The 24,197-nt window shown below is 40.6% G+C and overlaps 1 protein-coding gene across 5 annotated transcripts in view; it reads left to right on the forward strand.

Moving 5' to 3' along the window:
- rptor (regulatory associated protein of MTOR, complex 1) overlaps positions 1-24,197 on the forward strand; it is a 183,471-nt gene that overhangs the window by 14,824 nt on the left and 144,450 nt on the right. For all 5 annotated transcript variants that reach the window (XR_003928108.1, XM_030048802.1, XM_030048820.1 and 2 more), the window contains exons 3-4: positions 8,777-8,879; positions 10,950-11,032. Coding sequence is in view for 4 of the 5 variants with exons in the window: in XM_030048802.1 (XP_029904662.1) it covers positions 8,777-8,879; positions 10,950-11,032 (186 nt within the window). In the remaining variant the exon portion in view is untranslated. The remainder of the gene's footprint in view (positions 1-8,776; positions 8,880-10,949; positions 11,033-24,197) is intronic.

Here is a 24,197-nt window from a genome sequence, read left to right on the forward strand (position 1 = left end):
TACAGGAAGTCAAACATTTAAAACTTAAGTTTTTAAATTTACCTTTATTATTAACAGACAGGTAACACTTGTCATCCCTGTCTTTACACACAGGCAGAAGAAAAAGAATTGGTACTTGTAAACAGCTGGTTGAAGAGCCTGCAAGTGGATCACTTGCAGGCAATTCAACTCCAGTGGGCAGTTTATTTTTATTTTATAGATCAGTGGGTATGCCTAACAATACAGCATATGAATATCTTGTACCTATTAAGGAGTAGTGTCAGCCTTTGCCTTTAGAATTTAAGAAGGAAAACCTTCAGCTCCTTGAAGGGCGAGGCAGGTGGAAATCTACTCTACTCTCTGTGCTCCAGAACTTTGCATAAAAGCTCAAAGATTTTTTTTTTTTTTTTTTTTAGATCTGATGATTGGGGAGGTCATGGAAGGTGTTTTAATTGATCCTGGTCTTCATTAAACTGTCCTTGAATTTGTTTAGCAGTGTCTGTGGGGCCATTGTCACCATGCAGTGTGGAAACACAGCAAGGGAGTAGTGTCTTCACCACAAATCCTTTGAATTTGTCCCAGTGTAAACCTGTTTGTGTGTACTTTTTTATTTAAATAACTGATCAAAACATTTTATTTTTCCATTGCTTAGGGGTCAAGGCTTTGTGCTTATGACACCATGTAATGCATATTTATGTTTGACTTTGGAAACAACTCAGCCCTAAATACCAGTTTTGTGGAACTACAACATCCAGTTTTTGTTGAAACTGAAACTGTGACACTGATGTGCTAATTCATATCTGTGGTCATTTTTGGGACTGTTGATTCAATATTATCTGTTTGCTCTTGTCATCATCTTGTGACCGCTGCTTCCCTTTGCCAAAGCAGTTTGTCCGTGTTTGGCATAAAGTTGTCATGATTTAGTTTGAAGACTGTGTCTCCTTGCCACATTACATACTTCTTGTAGCTTTTGTGACCTATACCTTTGCAATCCAGCCATCAGCTTTGGCCTCTTTAAACTGCATTGCTTGCTTCATATTACATTGATGGCTCAAATATAAAAGTGATGATTATCAGACTTTTTTCTAAGCTGACATATTTTGCTAATTGCTATTGAACATAATTTGAATTGCCTGTGTAGCTGCCTCTAATTATGGTTCAGTTCATTAAAGGTTAAATTTCTCCCAACCCTTATAAAACCGATTAGCCAAGAGCAGAACATTATTTTTAGTCATGTAAACACTTTAATCAAGCTATCGACCCCGTCTCATTTTTCATAGTCACCAGAGTATTGTGTGCATGCATCCAATGAGAGAGTTTCCACATCAGTTTCCAGACATCACAGTGGGTCCATGATATGGACCGTGCTGGCAGGAAAAGGTTAGAAGGTGAGCAGGTCGGGTGAAAAAGAAATGAGCAATAAATAATGTGTGTCTGTGTGTGTCTTTGCACTCACGTGTGCATTGTGCCTCGTCCCACTAGCACACTGACCTTTCCCCAGTCGGTGGGAAAGAGCAGGGCGCCTTAATTACCTTTATAACAACAGCTCTCCTAACGCTCCTCATCCGTGGGCGCAGTACACACACAGTATGCACACCACATGTCTGCGATACACACACGGACAATATGCCTCATGCACCCTGGCAAAGGTCACTAGTAGTAGGTCCTAAGTTGTTTATAAATGTGTGTATAGGTACTAATTTCTGTAGTCTAGCCATGCCCCGTGGATGGTGAATGTACCTGTTTTGATTTACTTGTTCTGTTTGTGTGTTTTGCTTATGTTTTCAAGTGTTTTTACACTCAATAATGTTTGTAATCCTTGTTTTGTCATCCTAGTAGAGCAATACTCAGTACAGTCACACATACTTTTTTATTTCAGTATTTATCATTTAAGCATGCATTATTTTAGTCATTGTGAGCTTTGTTATTCCTCATCAGGCTGATGGTACATCAACGTATTTGAATCTGAATGCAGGACAGAAACACGTGGACCTAAAGTCTCATCTTAAAATTTGTACAGGTTCCCCTGTTTAAACATGTACAGTGTTCTTGCGGGAACCGAAGTTAAGTGTCTTTATGTTTATCTTTTCATAGTAGAGACAGCTCAGAATAACATGGGGTGTTTTTTTGTAACATTTTCCTCAAGTCTTGTTTTAAAAAGTCATATGCCAAGATGCCTTTGCCTTTGATTTTGGCAAAGTAGACGCCATCAGGCTTTGAGAGACAGAGAGACAGAGATGAAAGGATGTGACATTAGCCCTGAACAAGCTGTATCATCAACAAACAATTGCCAAACCAATCACTATCATCAATAGCAGAGATGAGAAGTTTCTGTTAGCCAGCCGTACTGTACTCCAGTGACTTTGTGGTGGGCTGCACCAAAAGATATGAGAACACAAGGCTGAAATCAATATTGATCAGTGTTTTTTTTTTTTTTCAAGAAAAATCAATCAATTGATTACAAAGTCCATGGAGGTTCAATGTAAAAAAAAAGCAAAAAGAATATGATAAAGGGATGGGCACTTTAAACTCGAAAAACAGAGGTCAACTAAACATACAGCGATCTCAACACAACAAAACTGACCTGTATGGGAGTAGATATACTCTTATGCTAACCTATCACACACAAGAGAAGGGAAAGGTAAGATAATTAATTCAACAACTAATCAATGTAATACAAAAGAATATCCAAATAAAACCAGTAATAAATTTAAACATACTGTGTACAAAAGAACAATAAAATATCTATGGTCTGCAGTGTTTGCAGGGATTTAGTCTTTATTCTCCCGGGGATCCCCCTACTGCTAATTTGTATTTCCACATACAGTGATGAAATTTGTTACATTTTCGGTGCTCATTTTGGCTTATTGGGTAAAGAGTCACTTTGCAGATTTTCAACTTTATCTCAATCTGTCCCAGTTAGAGATCTAGTGTGAAAAACACCTGCAGCTGTTGCCCATGTTGTTGATGTTCTCTGTGTCTCTGGGGTGCAGCTGCAATATCTTCTTTTTCCTCCAGCACCAGTATTGTCATTTGACGTGTCCAGTGACGTAGTTGGATTCAACGAAAAATTACAGGCAGGTTCATCATGGGTAGCCAGGGGGCGTTGTCTAGATGCCACTCAAAAACAACACTTCCTTGTTGTCTTTGGCTGTATTGCAATTCAGTATTTCTGTATTTCTAACAGCAGCAATGGCATTCCAAAATATGAGTGCAGAGGATTTTATGGACAAGGAGGACACATTTTACAGTGTTTTGTCTGCCTCAGATATTCAGCTGTGTTTACTGGAGACAGAGTATGAGGCTGAAGAAATGCAGTGGGGAGAAACTGAGGCTTCAGACAGACAGAATCCAGTGATTTGGTGCCTTCCTGCAGGGTTTGGTGGAGGCGTGGGCAGTGTAGTTTATTTGTGCTCTAGAAAATAAGTGCTGTGAAACAATCAGAAAATAACATTTTATTTCTCTGATACATTACTTTGTTCCTCAAAATCACCGCTCCCTCTCTTCATTCATTCTCTAGCTCGCATGACCACTGCTACTCTGTCTCTCTCTCACTGGCCAGCTCGCATCTTTGTTGTTGATACAGTTTTTTTTTCTTTTTAATTTTCTTATGTAAGAGTTTTGTACACAGAGCCGAGCCGAGTGAGCTGAGAAAGTTTTGGAAGGATTTGACCAATGGGCATTAGAAGCTTGTGGAATCCATCCTTGTAATTTAAGCACTGCACGCACAGCTCCGCAAGCAGCAGCATTTGTCAGATTTCTCCATCAGTATAGCACACAATTAGGAATTTATTACTTCAGTTGACTACATTTGCCATCAACACTGATTAGACATCCACAATTTTACTTCAAGGTTAGGGGTAGGCATAAGTTGGTTTTGGCTGACATTAGGGAAAGGCTATAGAGAATGAATGTAAGTCAATTAGAAATTCAGTTGCTGTAGTAGCAAACACAAATTTGCCCCCCTGCTAGGCTCTGGGGATTGGCAACCTCCACTTCCACTTCCTTCCTTCTGACATGACTTTTCCAATGGGCGACTCAGCCACTCAGCAGCAGGACGTGTGGGACAACAGAAAATTACATTAACATGCTATTTTTAACACATTTCATTACCTCCACAGTTACCAGTTGTGTCAGTAAATTTTAACTAAATTGCTTGCACTCATCTAGCTGACATGTCATAACTTCACTAATAAAACACATGGTGTAAAGACTGTGTGTCCTGTACTTATTTGTAGCATGTATGAATATACTAATTTGAATACTAAAGTTGGTCCTGGACAACCTTTAGTAAGGCCGTCATAAATTGCCTCTTTAATGCTGCAACATTGACTTTTTACTTTTTTCTTATTTTTTATTTTTTATTTTTTTAATGCTGCACGGTGGTGCAGTGGTTAGCACTCTTGCCCCACAGCAAGCAGGTCCTGGGTTTGATTCCCAGGGTCCTTTCTCTGTGGAGTTTGCAGGTTCTCCTTGTGTCTGTGTGGGTTTCCGCTGGGAGTTCTGTTTTCCTCCCATAGTCCAGAGACATGCAAGTCAGGTGAATTAGAGATAGGTACTGAATTGGCACTTGGTTTGAATGTGTGTGTGAATGTGCTTGTTTGTCTGTCTGCCCTGTGATGGACTGGCGACCTGTCCAACACCCTGGACCCCTGCCTTCCGCCCAGTGAGCTCCAGCACTCGCCGTGACCCTTAGGGATAAGTGATTCGGAGAATGAATGAATGAATGAATGAATGAATGCTGCAACACATCTATGCCTGAACAAAAAACAAAAAAACAAAATCTTACCAATATACTACCCTGTAGGATGTGTCCAAACTGGGACAAAAATAGTTTCCAACATAAATATGTTCTATAGACACAAGACAAGTTAGGAGCTATTGTAAGTGTTCCTAACTAAATACACAGCTGTGTTGAAATGACATGTTCTTTTTGAGGATGTGTATTTACCAATAGTTGAGAGATGGTTTGTAAAGCCTGGAAAGATGGAAAGATGATAATTTTCAAAGGAGAAAACTGTGCAAGGCCATATGCTGGTTGTGTGGTTGGCCCAATCTTTTCCTCTTCTTTTGTTCTTTTGAGCTGGAACCTCCATCTCAGTTTTGCTTTTTGTCAGTAACTTTGAGTTTATGTAAATAACTTCTTTTTTGCCGGGGTGTTGGCATCTCTTGTGATATGTTATGGTGTCTGGTAGAGCCAGCCATGTTCATGAGGCTGGAACATATGCATATTTATTGAAATGTTAAATTGATGTTTTTGTCTGACCTTGTCTTTGAAAAAAATCAAGGAACCAAGGAACACATGAGCTTGCTGCAGGGCTAATGAGCATATTAAAGAACTGCAGAAACAGTGACCTTGATAGATCTATGGAGAAATCTACCAAAGCCCCCTTTCACCAGATCATATCAACTATGACATCTCTAATTCATACATTCCTCCATAACCTTCCTGTTTCCTTGGCAGCATCTCTGTGTCACATAACTGACATCTGACTTGAGAGAGCAAGACACATCTGTAAAGTAGATGTTGTTTTAAAAGGTGATGTGCTCTGTGATTTTATGCCTGCAAAGGTGTTACACAAATAACGAAGCCAGTGTGTAATGTCACGCCTGACAGCATGAAAGCCGTCGCCTGGCTGAACTGGCAGCTGTTGTGGCCGGCGGTCACTGGCCTTCACCACACACTTAGACCTGTTGATGGAAAGGTGTTTCTGAGGTGCTCTGAGTCACTATCACTTCAATATGTAGTTTACACTGTGGTGCCAGAAAAAGAGTGTGTGCATGTTGTAAGGGCTTGCCACATACCACTAGATCGATGATTCCTATTTCAGATGACCTATATCTCACCTCGCTCTCAGTCCCAGTGGTTTGCAGCTTCTGGATTAGTTACCTTGACATCTCAGTGTGTAGCCACTGACCTTTACACAACAACACAACAGAGCTGTCAAGTACAACAACAACAGCAGTCAGTTGTTGAGCATCTCCACTGGGGGAGGTGCAGGTTAAATTCCTTAATCAGGGGGTATCTAGGTGGTGTGGGGTCTCGGGCAACGAGAGACTTGAGGGTAGAGAAATGCGCCAGTCACTGCTGTTTAGCTGGTTTAGATTCTTCCAGTATTTCTGTACCATAATTTTGCAGCAGCAGCCCACCGGTGCAAAATTATTGCCACCGCTGCTTCAGAATTTTATGAACTGTCATGAAGTCGCAATTATACAACTATGTGGAGCTGTCAGCTTCACGAATTCAGACAAACGGTCGTCTGCTCTCTCTCCACTTTGAGGATGAGGAACTGGAACAGTGACAGGCCGTGAAGTCATGACTACCAAATAAACAAGACTAGGTCAAAAGCTATTGACAGCTGGACTGTGTATGAAACTCTTGAGGGATTTTAATTTGAAATGATGTATACAGGGAAGTGGCTTAACTTAGCCAGCTGATGAAATTACATTCTTGGTTCATCACTCAGTGAGTCACAGATGTTCCAGCCATCAACAGGCCGAGTACAGTATTTTGTCCTCAGACAGAGACAAGGATAGGATTACATTACTGGAGAAAAAGAGTGAAGGTAGATTTACTAGCTAACCTAACCCTAGCTCAAACAGGCATTATGGATGAATAAATAGATATCAATAGATATATTCTAAAGTTTGTTTTGCAGTCAAGTGTCATTTTATTTCATACTTTTTAAATTACCTATTGACATTCACTTGGATCTAGCCCACCACCCAGGTGCAGCAAAACCCTTTCCCCCCCGCTGCTGAAAAAAATCCTAGCGGAAACACTGCCTTCCCTTGGTCAGCTGGGAAAACGTGGGGGAGAGTGGGGAGAGTGTGTAAGCTATGCTCTCTCTTCCTTCAACAGCTACTGTCCAGTTGCTCTGAGGCAAGAAACATAACCTGCACTTGCTTCAGTGGAGCCTCACTGGCTGACAGTAGAAGACTGCAGTTTGTACTTGGAAACTCCCTGGTGTCAATGTGTGTTTCCTCTGCCATAGAAATTATTGAGCTGGCTAGTTCCCCACTGACTGTAACGTCAAGTGTGACGAGTTGCAATGGCTCATTTGTAGCCTTCAACATGAGCAGTAGTTATTTATTTATGTATTTATTTATTTTAATTTGGCCACCACAGGAAACACTGGGATGAAAACCACCCCTAAGCTTCTAAAGTGGCTCTGAGCTTGTAAAAAAACAGCCCACAAACACATATTTAATAAAGCTTTGTTAGTACCATGGTTCATAAGCATGTTAGGGGGCATTGATGGACAAAAATGCTATACACATGCAGATATGCATCATGTTTCAAGTTGTACGCTCTTCCTCAGGCAGCAAAAAGCACCTTCATTTTAAAAAAAAATATTAATTTATTTTTTGTTTTATATGTGTAATGTGGAAAAAATGTTAGAAATGCAGAATTCAGGATGCTTTTGTGTTCCCACACCCCCCACTACTTTTTTCCCCTCATCCTCTTTACATTATGACCACTATACACTCCATGCTTCGGAAGAACATGTGTGTTTAGATGAAGTTCTCTGGATAAGTAAGATAAAACAGGGTAAAGTTGTCTTGACATCAACCAGTACTGACTTTTGAAACAATTATAAAGAACATAAATAGAAAATGAGCTACATAAAAGACGTAATTAGTTGGTTTTGTTGAAAGGAACACAGTGTTAAGTTTTAATAACACAAACAAAATTGCTTTACTGAAGCTTTTGCATTTTGTACAACAAAACTGTTTTATTTATATTTTAAATGAGATGAAAAAATGCATAGGTATTTGATTAAGTTTAGAAAGCAAAATTGTGACGTATGATCATACAAGATGCGGTAGATGTTACTGCACATTGGTGGTAAGTTGAACTTTATGTTGGGTCGAGCAAATCCCCATGGGACTATTTACACTCAGTGGCCTCTTTATTAGATCCACCTGTACAGTCTAATGCTACAGCTCTCCCATAAATTCTACCTTTTAACAAAGTTTATAATCAGGTTTTTGCTGACATTGTTGAGAATGTGAAATTTGATCCTATGTTTATTATTGAGGTTGTAGTTTGCAGATATTATATTGAGAGGTGTTTCTATTTTTTTTTGTCCTCTCTCTTTATATACAATGATGGGGACAGAATAGTAGAAACAGCTCTCAATAAAATGCAGTTCAGTCCAACAGCAGCACTAACTTTAAGCTCAGTGCCAAACATAGAAGTGAATGAACAGCTCTATTTCTGTGACAAAAAGAAAACCTGAGCATTATAGGCAGCAGAAATGTAAACTTTATGGCAGATCAGTTGTATTGGATTGTATTAAATTGTACAGGTATACATAATAAAGTGGCCACTGAGTGTATATGGAAAAGTCGGCATACTGTGTGATTTGATATACCCTCAGGCAAAACTGGTGTCATCTAAGCTAGATGACCAAGTCATGTGTGTCCTTGTATGTACAGAGTGTTTTTGTATGTATGTATGTGTGTGTGTGTGTGTGTGTGTGTGTGTGTGTGTGTGTGTGTGTGTGTGTGTGTGTTTGAGTGTTTAAGCACTGCAGATACTTTGCACTGTGTGTGGGACTCAGTTGGTGGACTCCAGTTAAAAGGTGGATTCATGTGTGTGTGCACTCGTCTGTAATTTTGAAGCATGAAATGCTTTGCCTGTGCTCATTTATCATTAATGCAAAAACTCTTGTCCATGAAGTGAGTTGTGTGTGTGTGTGTGCATGCAATGTGAAGATAATGTGTTGCTGAAGCTGTGCTCTCTCTCTCTCTCTCTCTCTCTCTCTCTCTCTCTCTTTCTGTCTTCCCCCAGATGAAGACGGTGAGTGTTGCTCTGGTGTTGTGTCTCAATGTGGGCGTGGACCCTCCTGACGTAGTCAAGACGTCCCCCTGCGCCAGACTGGAGTGCTGGATAGGTGAGCACACACACTCAGACATACACCAGCATGAATACAAAACACTGATTAACTCAAAGGAACAGCAGATTGATGCTTCAGAAAGTCTAACAGTCAGATAAACACTTGGATTTTTTTCCCATCAGTTAGCCATCGATACCTTTTTTTTAAGTGAGATGGAGGAAAATCTACACAAAATGCTTCCCTTGGGACACATTTGCTAATGCACAGGCTCCTCTGTGCTCATGGGCTACAAAATAAACTTGATTTGTGTGCACTGTAAATAAACACATTTTTGAAGTCATTTACTTTTATGAGTGTGAATTTTATCCCAGATAAAAATAGTAACTATGGCATGAAACACTGATTGGTCTGGTTATGGAAAATTCTTAGTCTAGTACTGTTTCTCAAGTCTGGTACCGCAGTGCATTTTCAGTCCTGGCGTGGTGTGAAACATTACCGCCAGCTTCCCTTGCTTTTATTTCACAGCATTTAGGGATATTCTCAGCTCTCCCAAGGGAACTTGATGCATGCGGCCCTTACAGATAAAACACTCTGCCCCCACCAGAGCCTGATGACGTGACACCAAACAAAAACAAAGGAACCGTCCCTATTGAACCAGCACCTCAAAACCATTGTTTAAGTCCCTTGAGACCACTTGACTCTTAAGACTTAGGAAAACACATAAAGTTGGAGTACAGTTCTAAAAGTTTTCTGCTAGTTTTTCAGTGGCTTCTGAGGACACTGACAATGTGTAGCCCTGTCAGTTGCTGCTTGAGGGGGTGAGAGGGGTGAGATTTGGGTTAGGGATGGGACTCACCAGAGGTCCCACAATACAGTATTATCAATACCTCATGATACAATAATATTGCAATTTCAAACATTTTGCAGTTTGCTGAGTATTGCGACAACATATATTATATATGTTATATATGATTTATTAGCTTTTATTTTGGCCAGCTGGCTGGAGTACTAGCATTATGGTGCAACACCCAGCCTTAGTACCTGGGGAACTTGGTTCCAGCACTAGAGAAAGGGAGCTATGCAGGCAGTGCCTCTGTATGTTCCTTCTTCTGGTAAGCAGAAAAAAAAATTGATACAGTATTGCCATGCAATTGTGCAAACATATAGCTATATTTAACAAAGCTATATATATCATTATTAAAATGATATATATATAGTGATGCTGGATGGATATCAGATTTATTTCACCTTTCACAAACCAAAATATCTCTTGATATAAAGGTCTCTATAAGGCAAAATCAATTCAAATGGGGGTCAGTCACTTATTAAAAGTTAAATTGGGGTTCCAGAACATGAAAAAGCTTGTAAAACCCTGTCCTTGAGAATTATGGAAAGAATTATTATGCTGCATATGTATGATATTGAACCCAAAATTCATCCCACAGGATTTAGTAAATACTGTCCACCATCAAAATGTATATTGTGTTTTCAGTAAAAATAGTTAATAAATGATATAGATTTTTGTTCAAAACAGACTTAAGCTTTGTTTTTGCACTCCTACATTTTAACAATAAGGCTTCATTCATCATAAAAGCAATGGTTTAATTGTCTCTGCATAAAGCATATCAATATCTCCTGCAATCTTGCCAATATGTTGTTTTCTGCATGCTGAGCGGAATTTGATCCTCCCTCAATCTATATTCTTCTGGCCGTATGGATTTTCTCTCATCAATATTTCAACTAGAGGTGCTGTTTCTATTTTTCCTAACACTACATCTGATTTGATATGAAAGTGGCTGTGAAATCAAAACATTTGCTTTGATGCTGATAAAGTAAATGTTTTTTCTACCTCACCTATTGGGTTAGTTCTGTAGTCATGCATGGCTCTGTCTTTTATCGGGATGGTAGAATTTGTTTTCTTTTGTTTGGTTTGTTGGGTTAGATTTTCGGGTGCCCCAAATCAGACTGTCATCCATAAGAATGTAATGTAAATCTGTATGGTGAATAATGCAGTTGTGGCTGATTTGTCAGCTCCAGATTGAATGTCTGTGGTTTTGCCATGCTAGGAGTGTTGCATGCTCTGTGTGATCTCAGTGTGTTTACGGTGCGTCTGTGTTTGCTTGCCAGATCCTCTCTCGATGAGCCAACAGAAAGCCCTGGAGACTATTGGGGCCAACCTGCAGAAGCAATATGAAAACTGGCAACCCAGGGTGAGTGAGTTCATGTGAACTGTCCCCTCCCTCCTTGTATGCTCTTATCTTGTTTCAGGGACTACATTCACTCACGCTGCTGCATATTACATACAGACTTGGAACAAATAGTACTCGTGAAAGAATTTCTCAAAAAATCCATTAAAAACGCACCCCAAAACTCAGACTCTTTTGTGGAATTAAAGTAAAACATGCTGTATTTTTATTGATTTGTCTAGAACATTTTGAGTTCATTCATTCAGAGTGTTTAAATGTCATTTTTTAGAGAACTCAGAAGGTCATACAAAAGGATGCACCTGCTGTATGCTCTTCACTTTTTTGCAAATCCTGCGATCTTCATTCGGTAGCAAGCCATACCCAGCAAACAAGGCTTAAACAAACTATAGTATTTAAAAATAAATTTTTAAATACAATAGTTATTTTTAAATACTATTTGTCACATCTGCTTGAATCTGATGGAACAGTCTTTTGGACCACATGCACATACATCCTCACAATACTACAACAACAATACAACATGTCACTGTCACTGTTCCAGTAATGGACCAAAAACCTGCACTGACATAAACTGCAACAAAACATGGACATGTCACAAACAGTCGTGACATTTGTGCCAGAGCGGGGTCCACACTTTGTCAGCTGCCCAGTACTGGAGTGATTTTTCTACACGAGAGACTGTGCTCTCTCCATGGTACATACTCAGTTGTATCCATGTCCAGCGGCCCTCCGTCCCGTCTCTCCCCACACTACTCTCTGTTTTAAAAGCATGAGGTTCATTTCCACAAGCCCAGCCACAGAGGCGGTCTGCAGGCCTGCAGCTGGATACGGTTTGTTGTCTCAACAATTTTTTTTCACCTCTCTAGTGTTTGTGCTGGAGTTGGTTGCTGTTTTTTGCGGCTTCCAGCATTAGCTAATTTGTTGTACTCTGTGATGTGTTGATTTTTTTTTATGCTTTATCAAGTTTCTTGTGTTGAAAGATCTTGTCTTTGTACCTCCTTGTGATACTGGCCCCTTAGCATTCATGGTCATGTCATGCTGGTTTCGGGTATGTTTGTGTTGGCGCGTTTTTACGAGTGCAGCATCGGACCAAAACCGGCAATGGAATCATTGCATCCCTAGTTATATCTGGTCTTGTTTTCTGTGGATATCACTGTTAATACATTGTTTGCTACTCTGTGTTGTGTGTCAGTGCAACATACAGTTCTTCATTATTCATTCACTTGCCGTGTATTTGTGGGTTGCGTGGTAGATGTGTGCAAATGTAAGCCTACATGAGGTTCAGAGTGCTTCAGTGCTCATTATTAGTTTATTTGATGTGTAAATGAAGACACAGACAAAAATATTTCCCTCTATACACTATGAGCATATGGACACGTGGGGGAGTATGCCAGTTAGCTGTGTTGCCAACTCTCCATGGGTCCTAATTAGGTGTGTTTGTGTTTAATGGTGGTTTAATAGTTTAACAAGGTGAATGGGTTCGTTTTGACTTTAACAGCGTTAACCGTGTCATCTCCAATCCAGTGCCAGAGCAACACCTGTGTGTTCTTCACATTGAGACATGGATTTTTAAACACCTGCATCCTGTGTGCTTGCAAGCCCAGCTGTACGGTGTGTGCATTTGTATTATTACCAGCAGTGTCATTTCTCCTTTGTTCGTTGTGAGTGAGCTCTCAGTTTTCCCAGAGGCTCCTCAGTCTGTCTGTTGTCTTCTTCCAGCAGCCCCTCGGCCTCCAAATCTCGAATCCTCAATGCTGGAGCAGATGGCCGGGGCAGCCCTCACCCATCACTCCTAAACACACTGCCACTAAGACAGGGAGTGTGGGGAAGGAGCAAGTAGACTGAAGGTGTGGAGGAAGAGGGCATTTTAGGTGGTGAGGGTAGTAGGAGGACAACATGTGGACTGTGAATGATGACAGATTGACCGGAGGAGATGTAGCTGGAAAAAGTGTTGGAAGTTGATGTTGGCAAAAAAAACAACAAACAAAAAAAACCCAACTACGTGTTGCTACACAGAAGTTTCTCTGTTGCTTATTTTGGCCTGTGTCATGATGGCATTTTCAAGTTGCAGTGCAGAACACATTAGTCATACAGGGCAGTGACAAAGGAAGGTGAAATATGCCATGTTAGTAGATTCTGCTGTCACCATCACAATGCAGCAAAAGGCGAGGATAGTGACTGTCGTTAGTGTTTGTTCTCTGCTTTTCTTGTTGCATCATGTGACATCAAATATGTGTCCTGTGGCAAGTGATGAAAACCCTTCTGGTTTATCCGATCTGAATGGTACAACTACAGATGAGATGCAGTTCATATCACATTTCAACCCACCTGTGAATGCGGTTTAAAGCTTATCTGAAAAGATCGGATTTCAAGTTTTTTTTTGGTCAGACTTATGAACAGTATCCCGTATGACTCATATTGGATACATGTGGAAAAAAAAAAATTTAAGCTGCCTGTCTGAACATAGCCTTTGAGGGACAGAAGGAGGAAAGAGAATTTTTACAGAGGTGGAAGCGGAAGGAAAGAGAAAACATGAAAGCAGCAGGAAGAAGATGAGAAGAGCGGCAGGAGGAAAGGCAAAGCTACATGGAGACAGTGTGACTGACAGAAGGTGAAAGAGAGCCGCAGCAGTAATACACCGGGCAGCCTAGGTGCAATACTACCCAGTGAGTTGCCTCACTGTTTTTGCTTCACTCACATGGAAACATCCTGTTGCTAGGAAGCATCAGAATGCATGTTTTGTAGCCTGTTTGCTGGGAGTTGCAGCCACCTAAGTGACCCCCAAAAATTGCCAAGTCTATCAACACCCTTGAGGAAACAAAAATAGGAGATGGTGTGCGGCTTGGCCGAAAGATCCGTTTGAAAAGAAAGTACAGAGGTAAAGCGTGAGGTAAGAAGAAGAGGAGGAGGACAGACGTTCAGAGAGATGGAGAGGGCAAGAGCGACCAGCTGAAGGAGTGTGGGCTTGGGCTCAGCTGACCCAGGGGGTCGGCAGCAAACGGTGGTATGAGTGGAGGAGGATGAGGAGGAGTGGGAGGGTGAGAAAGCTGTTCTTTCTTCCAGCCTGAGGATTCACAGCTCTGCAGCACCACACAGCAGAGCAGCATTCGCCAACACACCTTATATAAACTGTTGACAATGCAATCAGTCAGGCCACTTCTATTTATCCGTTTAGTCAACATGTTGATATTACAGTACAACGATAAGCTCGGCTTGGATGTGTAGGGTTCATAAAGACTAGGCCCACTATCAAAAACCTTAAACCCATTCTGTCCTACATGTCGCCATGGTGTTGCTGGTATAAAGCACTGTTCATAACAGCTCATTTACCCAGATAGATTCGCTGTGCCAACCTGCTGTCACGAATCCGTTTCTCTGTTTGCTTCTGTACTCTTACATTAACCCTCATGGGCAGAAAACACAGAGAGAAAGGCAAACACCGTCTTGGCTGCTGCCCACTCACTCTCTCTATCAGCACTTTACCTCCTGCTCTTTATCTTGCTCTTCCTCTCCATCTCTTTCGCTCACTCACCTTTCCTCAGCATTTCCCACTCTGCACCAAAGTTGGTTTTCGATCAAACCTCTTTTGTGTCCGTCCTTCATTTGCTTCCCTGTCTTTGTGCCAGTCCTCCTTGCCTGTGGATTTATTTTATTTTGTTTTTTGGCTTGAGCAAGAGTCAGAAATGATGTAAAGCCTTCCTGCTTCTTTTTGGCTTGGAGCTGACAGCTCACACAGTCGATGCAAATTACTCAACATATTGTCCAACTGTGCATTGCCTATTTTAGCCCGTGGATGTTTCACCAAGATGTAGCTAGCTTAATTTAGCTTACACTACTAGATATAGCCCAAGTACGTCCTACAACTGCTTTTTGTGTTTGACCTTTTTGGGAAAAAATATTGGTTAAAATAGTAGAATGACGTGGTTGAAGACAAGTTACTGCACATATAGCCCAAAACATTACTATATAGATTAGTTCCTTATGGCAGCAGTTCACAGCCAGGGGTCCCGGAGGGTGTTCCAGGGGATCCCCAGGAAAATGGAGAATATTTTAATTTCACTGTTAGTTCATTGACTAGAAGTTATCCCAGTGAGAGAATGAATAAGAATAAATGTTCAGTTCATAGGTTTCACACTCCTCACCATTCATCTGACAATCTATAGACAGTTATTAAATAGCTAAATCTTAGCAGATGGGGATCCCTGAGACTACATCTTATCAAATATGAGTCTGTGGCCTGATGTGTATCAGTTTGGGGGTCCCTGACACTAAGAAGGTTGAGAACCACTGACTTAGGGTGTTAAATGCGCTCTTTGAAACTTGGTTAACATCCTTATGTTGCTTTGGGAATTTGCATCTAAAAGTTGTGACTGATTTTCCCTTAAATTTCCCCTTCAGTTGCTTCAAAGTTCGGAAAATATATTTTGTTTTCGCATAGTGCACAACACTTGCACATACATGTTCTGTATCTGATGATTGCAACACGTCATTGAAGCGACAACACACTTCTGTCGAGTGAAATATTTAAAGCCAAGATGTCACTGTTTTTTGGCTGCAGCACTATGTCACATAGAAAATGTCTAAAACGTCTCCTGCATCATTTTATATCCATCTCTCTGTAATTCAGCAGGACGTGTTTGGGACATCTGGAAACCTTGGGATCTCCATTAGAATTTAAAACATGTGTAATGACCTTCCTGTGTAGATGCCTTTAATTGTGATTGGTGTACTTAACAGTTTTATTTATTTGTGTTATTTTGTTCACCTCTTGTACTGTATATCTAACACAAGTTGTATTTTCCGTTGTGTTTGTGTGCGGTCCCTGTGGTGTCGTGTTAGCCAGTCACCAGTAAAAAGCTAGAGTGAAAGTGACACCTGATTTGTCTGTGCTGTGGGCCCACAGACGGCCAAGCTAATGTCCTTACACGCTGCCGCTCGGCTCTGCTGCTGCCACTCAATAGCCTCTTCTCTATCGTCACACTCACGTCGGGCATAACAAGGCGTTTTTGTTTTCCCACACGCAAATTCAGACAGCAGTGAGGTTTAAATTTTGCTTTTATGGCACTCACACTGCAGGCCTTGAGCTCCTCTCTACCTCTTTTTTTGTCTGCTGAAAAGGGTCGGGCTGTGTTTTTGAGCATCCAGCCTCATAATGACAGTCACTTGTTGATAAACTGTTTAGCATGGTCAGGATAAAGGGCACAGTATGCCATTTTAGAAGTGGTGGTATTTTGTGTGCAGGTGCTTGCATGTATTTGCATAAGATGACAGTGGACGCAAATTGAGCTTTGAGGCAGTGCCATGTGACAACATGGACAGCTCAACACATGTGACGGCTTTCATGGCCACAAGCGGACCACCGTTAACACACACTGGGTCACACCAGTTTCCAAAGAGTGTGGGTGCCAACACATCACACAGGAGAGAGGATTTTACACACACATACACACACACACACACACACACACACACACACACACACACACAGTTGCTTTCTTGTAATTTGTCATGCACTTGGTCTCTCCTCAATTTTCTTTGTATTTCTTTACTTTGTTTTCTATAATCCACGCAATAACATCCTGTTTGTTCAAGTGTTTTATAGCCAAGTGGGAAACACAGACGAACAGACTGTTGCACATAGACTCAAGGTTCTCAGTCTTTTTTCTAATGCTTTTTTACCTGTTTATGTTGTTATTGTTCTGTCATCTAGTGCCTTCAGTACGGCCCCTTACCACCACATCTTATTTATGTCAGCCATCTTTGTTGCCAGGCATCAACAGAAGACAGGCTTTTATCTGTTGTATTGTTTTTTTTTTCTAACTTTATTTATTTTATTTTATTTTTTTTTTTGTGTGTGTGTGTTTGGCTGTGTAGCACCAGCTCCTTCAGGGGTGTGTAATATTAGAGCACAGACTAGATTCAAGTGAGGACTGTTTTTTGTTTCATAGAGATGTGTCAGGAGACGGTTATTGAGAAACCTTACTTAACCTTTAGTTTGTCTTCTTGAGCTCTGTGTCTCTGTGTCTGCTCTCCTATTCTCTTTTTCAAAGCATTTTTGTTGTCTCTTGCCTGTCGCCCTGTTTCTTGTCTCCCCCCACTCTCTCGCTGACCTCTTCCTGGCTTGCATTGCATGTTTGAGGAGTCGTTTTGAAATTCTCCTCTCTCCTCTTTTTAGATATTTGGTAGTAGGCGTAAATGAACGTGCTTGTCCTGTCAATTACCCTTTAAAAAGCCCTGCAGTATGTATAACTCGGTGAACATGTCGCAGCTGCCAGACAGGTTTAGGCTGAGTTTTTCATTCCTTTCTCAATCTCTGTCTCGATGTTTCTCTTCCATCTACCTCTGCTAATTGGCTGCGGCCTGTGAAGCCCCTCTGCTGTAATACAGTTTCTGTATTATTTATTAATGTTGCGCAGCTTGAACACATTGGCGCTGATTGGCTTTAAGGATTTCTCATATCACCGTGGCAATACGCAAATTGCACAGCGGGAAACAAAGACAGGTGTGAAGGATTTCCACGTGTAGTTAGTCATGAGGCCGCGTTAGTGCTTGTCTGCCTCATTAATGACATGATGAGTCAGTGCCGCAGCTGTTACTTGTGACGAATGTATCATAATGTGCAGATGTCGATCACATATGTAAAGTTGTACTCTTGTTTCTCTCTGTATTTTGTTGTAATGGCAAACCTTGGTAATACTTTATTTGAAACTGTGGTGATTAGCATGACAACACTAATAATGGTGTCATGATAGCTGTTATGAATGTTGAATATTTATGACTCTTGTCATTAAGTGTCATTCTCTCAGTTATGTCACTTTCCCTGCAAAGTTCACATTGTCTTGGCTCATTTAAATTAAATATTTTAGGCCATTCAAATTTTAGCAAAATGCAAATTCACAAGTAAGACATCCTAAATCAAAGTTTGTTTTCTCTGCATGGCCTTAGTGTTCAGATAGATTTGTTTTATGCGCTATGTTCATGTTCGGAGGTCAGTGGCTTGAAGGTTCAAAGTTTATTTTACTTGCACAATGTTTGCTGCTGGCTGCATGGGATTTCACAGGTTCTGGCCTTCAAAAACAAATCAAATCAAAACAAAACAAACCCTGCATGATAGAAATCAGTTGCTGAGGCACAATATTTTTTGCACTAAAATGTGAAAATCACTGCACTTATTCAGAAACCAAATGAGAAGAGCGATTCAGTGAACCTAGACAGAAATGTAGGTGAGTTCTTCATGTGTTGTCATTAATCACTGTGCCCGCCAGTCAGAGCTAATTATCTATACTACATGTGTGACAGGAAGTCAAAAATTTCGGAGAAGACACTATCGTCAGCAACACGTGCCAACAAAGCAACACCAAGTGAGGCAACATGGGAAAGTCAGAAAAAATTCCACTTTATACACATGTACTATGAAACATGGGCCCGACAGCTTAAGTGAACCAATCACAGCACTTGTCTGTGAGTCCAACAATAATGTAAGTAAAATAATAATTTAGGTATCTTTTTAGCAAAAAAAAAGCTACACAGTGTCAGATCATTGCTGCGTCGGAGTTGCATATGGAAATGTATGCTACAGTAAAGTAGCATTCCCACGAATTAATGTCACACCTGTTAATATAAAGCTGCTGTATTCATATGATGTGCTAATAACTAGATGCCAAGAAAAATTGTTTTAGCTAACAGTGTGGTGTCGTATTTATTAGAGGTTTGTTGGCATGAAATTGCAAGAAAGAGGAGAGACAGGGAGGTAAATTAGTCTGATTACTTGACAAAAATGCCTTTGACTACACAAGGAAGCTGCACACCTCATTTCATACTAACAGAAAGCAGCAATGACATAATATTGGCCGGCAAGCAGCAATGACATAACATGTACCGGTAATTAAAATGTCACTTTCACTGCACTCCAGTGTATGTGAAGCTTTCCTTACCACAGCAACTAGTAAAGTGCAGTTAAGTGTGCTGAGGCCTAGGTCTTGGCAATATTGTGTATTGGCTTAATCAGATAAACAGAACATCTTTATGGGGCAGCATGGAGAGTGTAGCTACTAATTAGTAAAGATAAAATAAAAGAATTAATAATAATAAAAGAAGGCAGAATAGATCTGTATAGCATAATTGTAATAATTGCATAGTATATAGCAGAGATAAATATTTGAGTCCATTTATTATCAGCTATGTGTAATAAGAAAATTACACGGTTACTATGCTAAAGTTATGATTAATGACAAATAATGAGAAATAAATTAAACATAACACTACAAACTATCCATTGCCTTGCAGAACAGGAAAAAACACCGTTGCTGTGTTTTGCTAGTTTATCAAGAAATTGAAAGGTTGACATGGTATGTTATATCTTTATTGCATTTCTCTCTTGTACTTTATTTAATTCTACATTATGTGTTATTTTCATGAGCCAACATGCAGTTTCTCATTTATTGGTTCAAACTGATTGATTTAAAATTATAAATCAGAAAATAGCCTAGAAATATCCACGAGACAACTCGGATCACATTGACGTTAGCAAAAAATAATCCGTCCCAAGTGAGGCTTTAATGTGAGCGTTAGACCCGTGGTGAATAGGGCTGATACAGCAATGATGATATAATATGTATTATCAAAGGACTTTCTCTTTTGTTGTGCAGTCCTTTATGCTTGTGTTGAGAAAAAGACCTGTGTTTATCTGTTCAGGACTCTTCTTCCTCTTTAACATGTAACCTTTTCACAGTAATTATATGTATGCCAATAAATATGCAGGTAGGTATGCAGCTTTGGATGACTGAAGTGGAGTAGCTGAGCCTTGTTGGTTTGATTATTCTGACCATCTGAGAAAAACCGTGAGGGAATGAGGAGTGCCCCTGGCTCTCTCAACAACATCATTCGAAAACTGTGTTGGTCAGCTTTGGGGCTTGAATGAGTGTACAGTCATGAATGCAAAGCAGGATGTTGCTGAAGGAGACCATGCATCGTAGTCAAAAGGTAAGCAAATGGGGGGGGGGGGGGGGGAGGTGGGGGGGGAGTGACAGCCACGCGCAGAAATGAATTATGGTGTAAATTAAAATGAATTCAGACAAAATCTGAAAATGCTTATGCAAAAATTATAATTTGGAAATTGATATAGACAGGACATATAATTGGGTAGGGAACTATTTTATATGCCTCACAGTTTCCAGTTTGTTTGAATTAAGAAAATCCAGTTGACTGAATGAAGTTCACTACCATCAAGATGTGGAGGGAAGAGTGCTTCCTCTCCTTAATCGCTACACACTAAGCCAACCATTATTCCCTTCGAGGACGCCTAACGGTTACCAAATCAAGTTGAATTCAACCTGAATTCAATTGACAACCAATTTGCGGGAAGCTGCAGTGAATAACCTGATGGCGGAAACTGTCTTGGTGATGCTCCTCCCCATCTCTTCTCCTGCACTTAGCCCGCTGGGAGCCAGAGAGGAAACCATTAGCCCACAGGAAGACTGAAGAACGTCACCCCAATAGATCTATAAACAATGTGCTTATGAGGAAAGCTATGGGTCAGTGCTGTGATATCCATCAGGGAGAGGGGGAGGGAGGGAGGGAGGGAGGGAGAGAGAGAGAGAGAGAGAGAGAGAGAGAGAGAGAGAGAGAGAGAGAGAGAGAGAGAGAGAGAGAGAGAGAGAGAGAGAGAGAGAGAGAGAGAGAGAGAGAGAGAGAGAGGAGAGAGAGAGAGAGAGAGAGAGAGAGAGAGAGAGAGAGAGAGAGGGAGAGAGAGAGAGAGAGAGAGAGGGAGGGGGGAGAGGGAGGGGGAGAGGGAGGGGGGAGAGAGAGAGGGGAGAGGGGGAGGGGGAGGGGAGAGAGGGGGGAGAGAGAGAGAGAGTAAAGATGTGTGAGAGAGAAAGCGTATCGATCAGTTCTCTTACTGCTGCTGATCACCTCATAAATATCCCACAAGAAGACAGTTGGGAGACCTCAAGCCATCTAGTGTTAATCTATCTGGTTAGGAGGAGATTAACTCTAGATTATGGTGATGTAGAGGTGGCGTGGTTTATATGTTGTCCAGTTCATTATGTGGTACAACAGTGTGCCCGTAGTTCAACGTTTTGGAACAGTTAAAGCAACATTTAGCTTATAATGTTTGGTACCAAAATAGGTTGCAAGATTATGGCGAGTGGGTCACTATATGACAAGAGTAGTGATGTGTTTTATTGATCCTCACTCCCAGGGTGAGATAATAAATCTCTCATTCTGCACCCAAGCTTTAAAAGTGGTGTGTGCCTTGGTTAGCTGTTAGTAGTGTTCAGTTTAGCTGCAACACTTCTTTATTCTCTTTCATCATATCCCTATTGAGATGGTGGGAGGCCGAGAGGCAAAGTATTGAGACAACTTAAAGGGCAGGGATTTGTTTCAGGGCACTGCTCTCAGTGAGCCGCTCTGGGGCAAAACGCATAATGGTAAATGTGCAGGCCGTCAAAGAAGTTAAATGTATGGTTAACCACCGATAGTGGCCGCTCTGGGGACCTGTAGTCAGCACTGCTGTCTTGATTTTGAAAGCAGTCCAGACATTTTTTTTTTTTTTTGCCAATTTTTTTTTTTTTTTTTTTTTTAGATGTACGTTGCAGATTGTAATTTTCATGGTATAATTTTTTGGAAATACAGCCTGTGTGAATGTGACAGTGTCACATGACCATTGTATTAGTAAGTAAGAACACTTAACTCAGCAGACTGTGTGAGCAAGTGCTCTGTGACAAATTGTGAGACATTACCACTAGACGGTATGACTGTGTGTGTGTCAGATGCACAAAATCAGAACAGAAAGCAGTCACGTTCCACTATAAATGAGTGTTTGCTCAAAAAAGTGTATGTTGGTTTGTATGGAAGTGAGCACGGGTGTGCCTGGTTGGGCTTGGGTGTGGGTCGGCGACAGAGAGAGAGAGAGGGAGAGGGAGAGGGAGTGCTCCGGGCCTGCTCGCTGCATGTGATAAAAATGATGTAGAGAGCGAGGAGTGCGACAGAACACATGATTAAAGTGTCATTGGAAGAGGATTTTTAAAGATTGATATGGGGAAAGCATGCCAAGTGACGTGGGATGCGTGTGTTATTATTTTGTGCGCTTTGTGCTGCCTGTGCTGTATGTACTTGTGTGTTCTGTCTGATCGTCTGTCTCTTCTCTCAATTTCTTTAGAACTCCACTGAGAAGGACAGATCAGCAAATTCTCAGCAATGCTCAAATATAAAACTCCTTTCACTTTCTTTGATAGGTACTGTATATTCCTCTATCACTACATTTTCATCTGTCAAGCAAGTTTTATGCACACTTTCAAAATCTTGTAGAAGATGAAATGATTTAGATTGTTTTTCATCAGCTGGGATGAAGGGAATGAATAGCATTTCTGACAAGGAGAAGAACTGACAAGATTGTACAAGAACTGAATACTGTTGACTCAACTCAGCTTTTATAACACCTTTCATTCAACATGCAGCTCAAAGTGCTTCATGTAACAAGACTAAAACAACACAGACAAAAATAAAACCAAAATAGACAGCAATCAAATTATTCTAGACTAAAAAATACAACAATAAAATGTTAAATGTTAAACAAATGAGTAAAAGTCAATATGATGAAATAAAATAAAATAAACCGAAGGACAAAAATATATATGAAAAAAATAGTGATTAAAACAAAAAAATTTAAGCTATAACATTACTCTAAATTAAAAGTCAGATTTAGAAAAATTAGTTACTAATTTTGGTTTTGAAAATACAGTGAATGCTTGCCATTCTTATACCCAGGGGCAGTGTGTTCCACAGTTTAGAGGCATAAAAACTGGGCAAATTGCAAGTGTTTTGTAGTACAATGGATTTCAAATTAGGGTTTGGGACACCCAGGGGTCCTTGGGGGGTTTCTAGGCAATGAGGAATGAGGAACCATGTAATTTCATTGTAATTTAATTCACGAGAAAAACGTGTGAGTGATTAATGTAACTTTGTTTTAATCTTTTTAATCATTTTGAATCAGTTTTCCAAATTTTCAAATGTGACATCTAAACTAGTTAATGCTAACTCCAAATCACCTCAAATGGGGGTCTATGGCTTAATAACCATCTCTTCACTTTTGTGCCACTGTGAGCTAGGTCTGTCCTCAAGCCAGATGGTGTCAATGGCCCTCGGCCTCAAGCCACAACAACAAAAAACATTTGCGTTTCCACTGCCGCTACCACTGCGTTTCCAGGATTTTTTTTTCCTTTCGACACCACTTTGTGCGTTGTGTGCTTTAACTGCTTTGTACTGAGACCTCAGGTTTTTCTTTTTTTTTTTTTTTTTTTTTTTACAATTTTTCTGGACCTGTCTGATTGTGTGTCCCCGCCGCTGCCAGCTCTCTCATCGTATATCACATTACATCTTCATTGGGCAAATGCCGCCAGTTTTCACATTGGACATTATCCTCTGCCCAGATAGTGATTAGAGCCCTAATGTCGTCTTATTGGCCATTATTATCTAGAAACTGGCCCTGAAATAGTTCCACCCAGGCACAGTCGAGGTCCAGAAGTGTCTTTGCACGCACGTTTGGCGTGACTGTGGAAAGCCAGCCAATGAAAGCCAACTTTTGGCTACGAAACATGAAAACATTTGAAAACCTCAGCTCAACATCTGCTTTCAAAGCTCTGAAAATGAAAAAAAGAAAAAAAAAATACTTGGCAGTATTCCAGCACACCAGCTCATGGCCATATAGCCAAAGTGGAGACTCGAGTGTGTATTTGTGGGAGGTCATGCTGGACAGACGTTTCACAGTGTTTGAGCCACTTTTGAACAGCAGGCTTGCATCATTATTTATGTGAAAAAATTCTCTTTCCATCACCATTTATCGCTTAATTTCCTTATTGACAAAACCATTTTATGTTGCAAGTGAGCATAAAACTGTGATGTGGGGAAGTTTTATTGAATTGGACTGCACCAGCTTTTATAATTTGATACATTGAAAAAACAGTTGGATGGAAACCAGCTTGCACTTTGGAACTGGATGCAGTATCCTCTGGATCTGTATTCATTTCTGTTTATTCTTTTTGTTTTTTTTTCTTAACACAGCCTCCCAACAGTGCAGTCAGTCAGGTTCCAGCAGGGAACCATGCGTGTGCTGTCTGAATAAGACACATGTTCTTCAGCTATCTATGAAGTTGCCTGCCACTTCTTT

This window comes from Myripristis murdjan, chromosome 1, assembly GCF_902150065.1.
Source record: "Myripristis murdjan chromosome 1, fMyrMur1.1, whole genome shotgun sequence".
In the NCBI taxonomy this organism is placed as follows: Eukaryota; Metazoa; Chordata; class Actinopteri; order Holocentriformes; family Holocentridae; genus Myripristis; species Myripristis murdjan.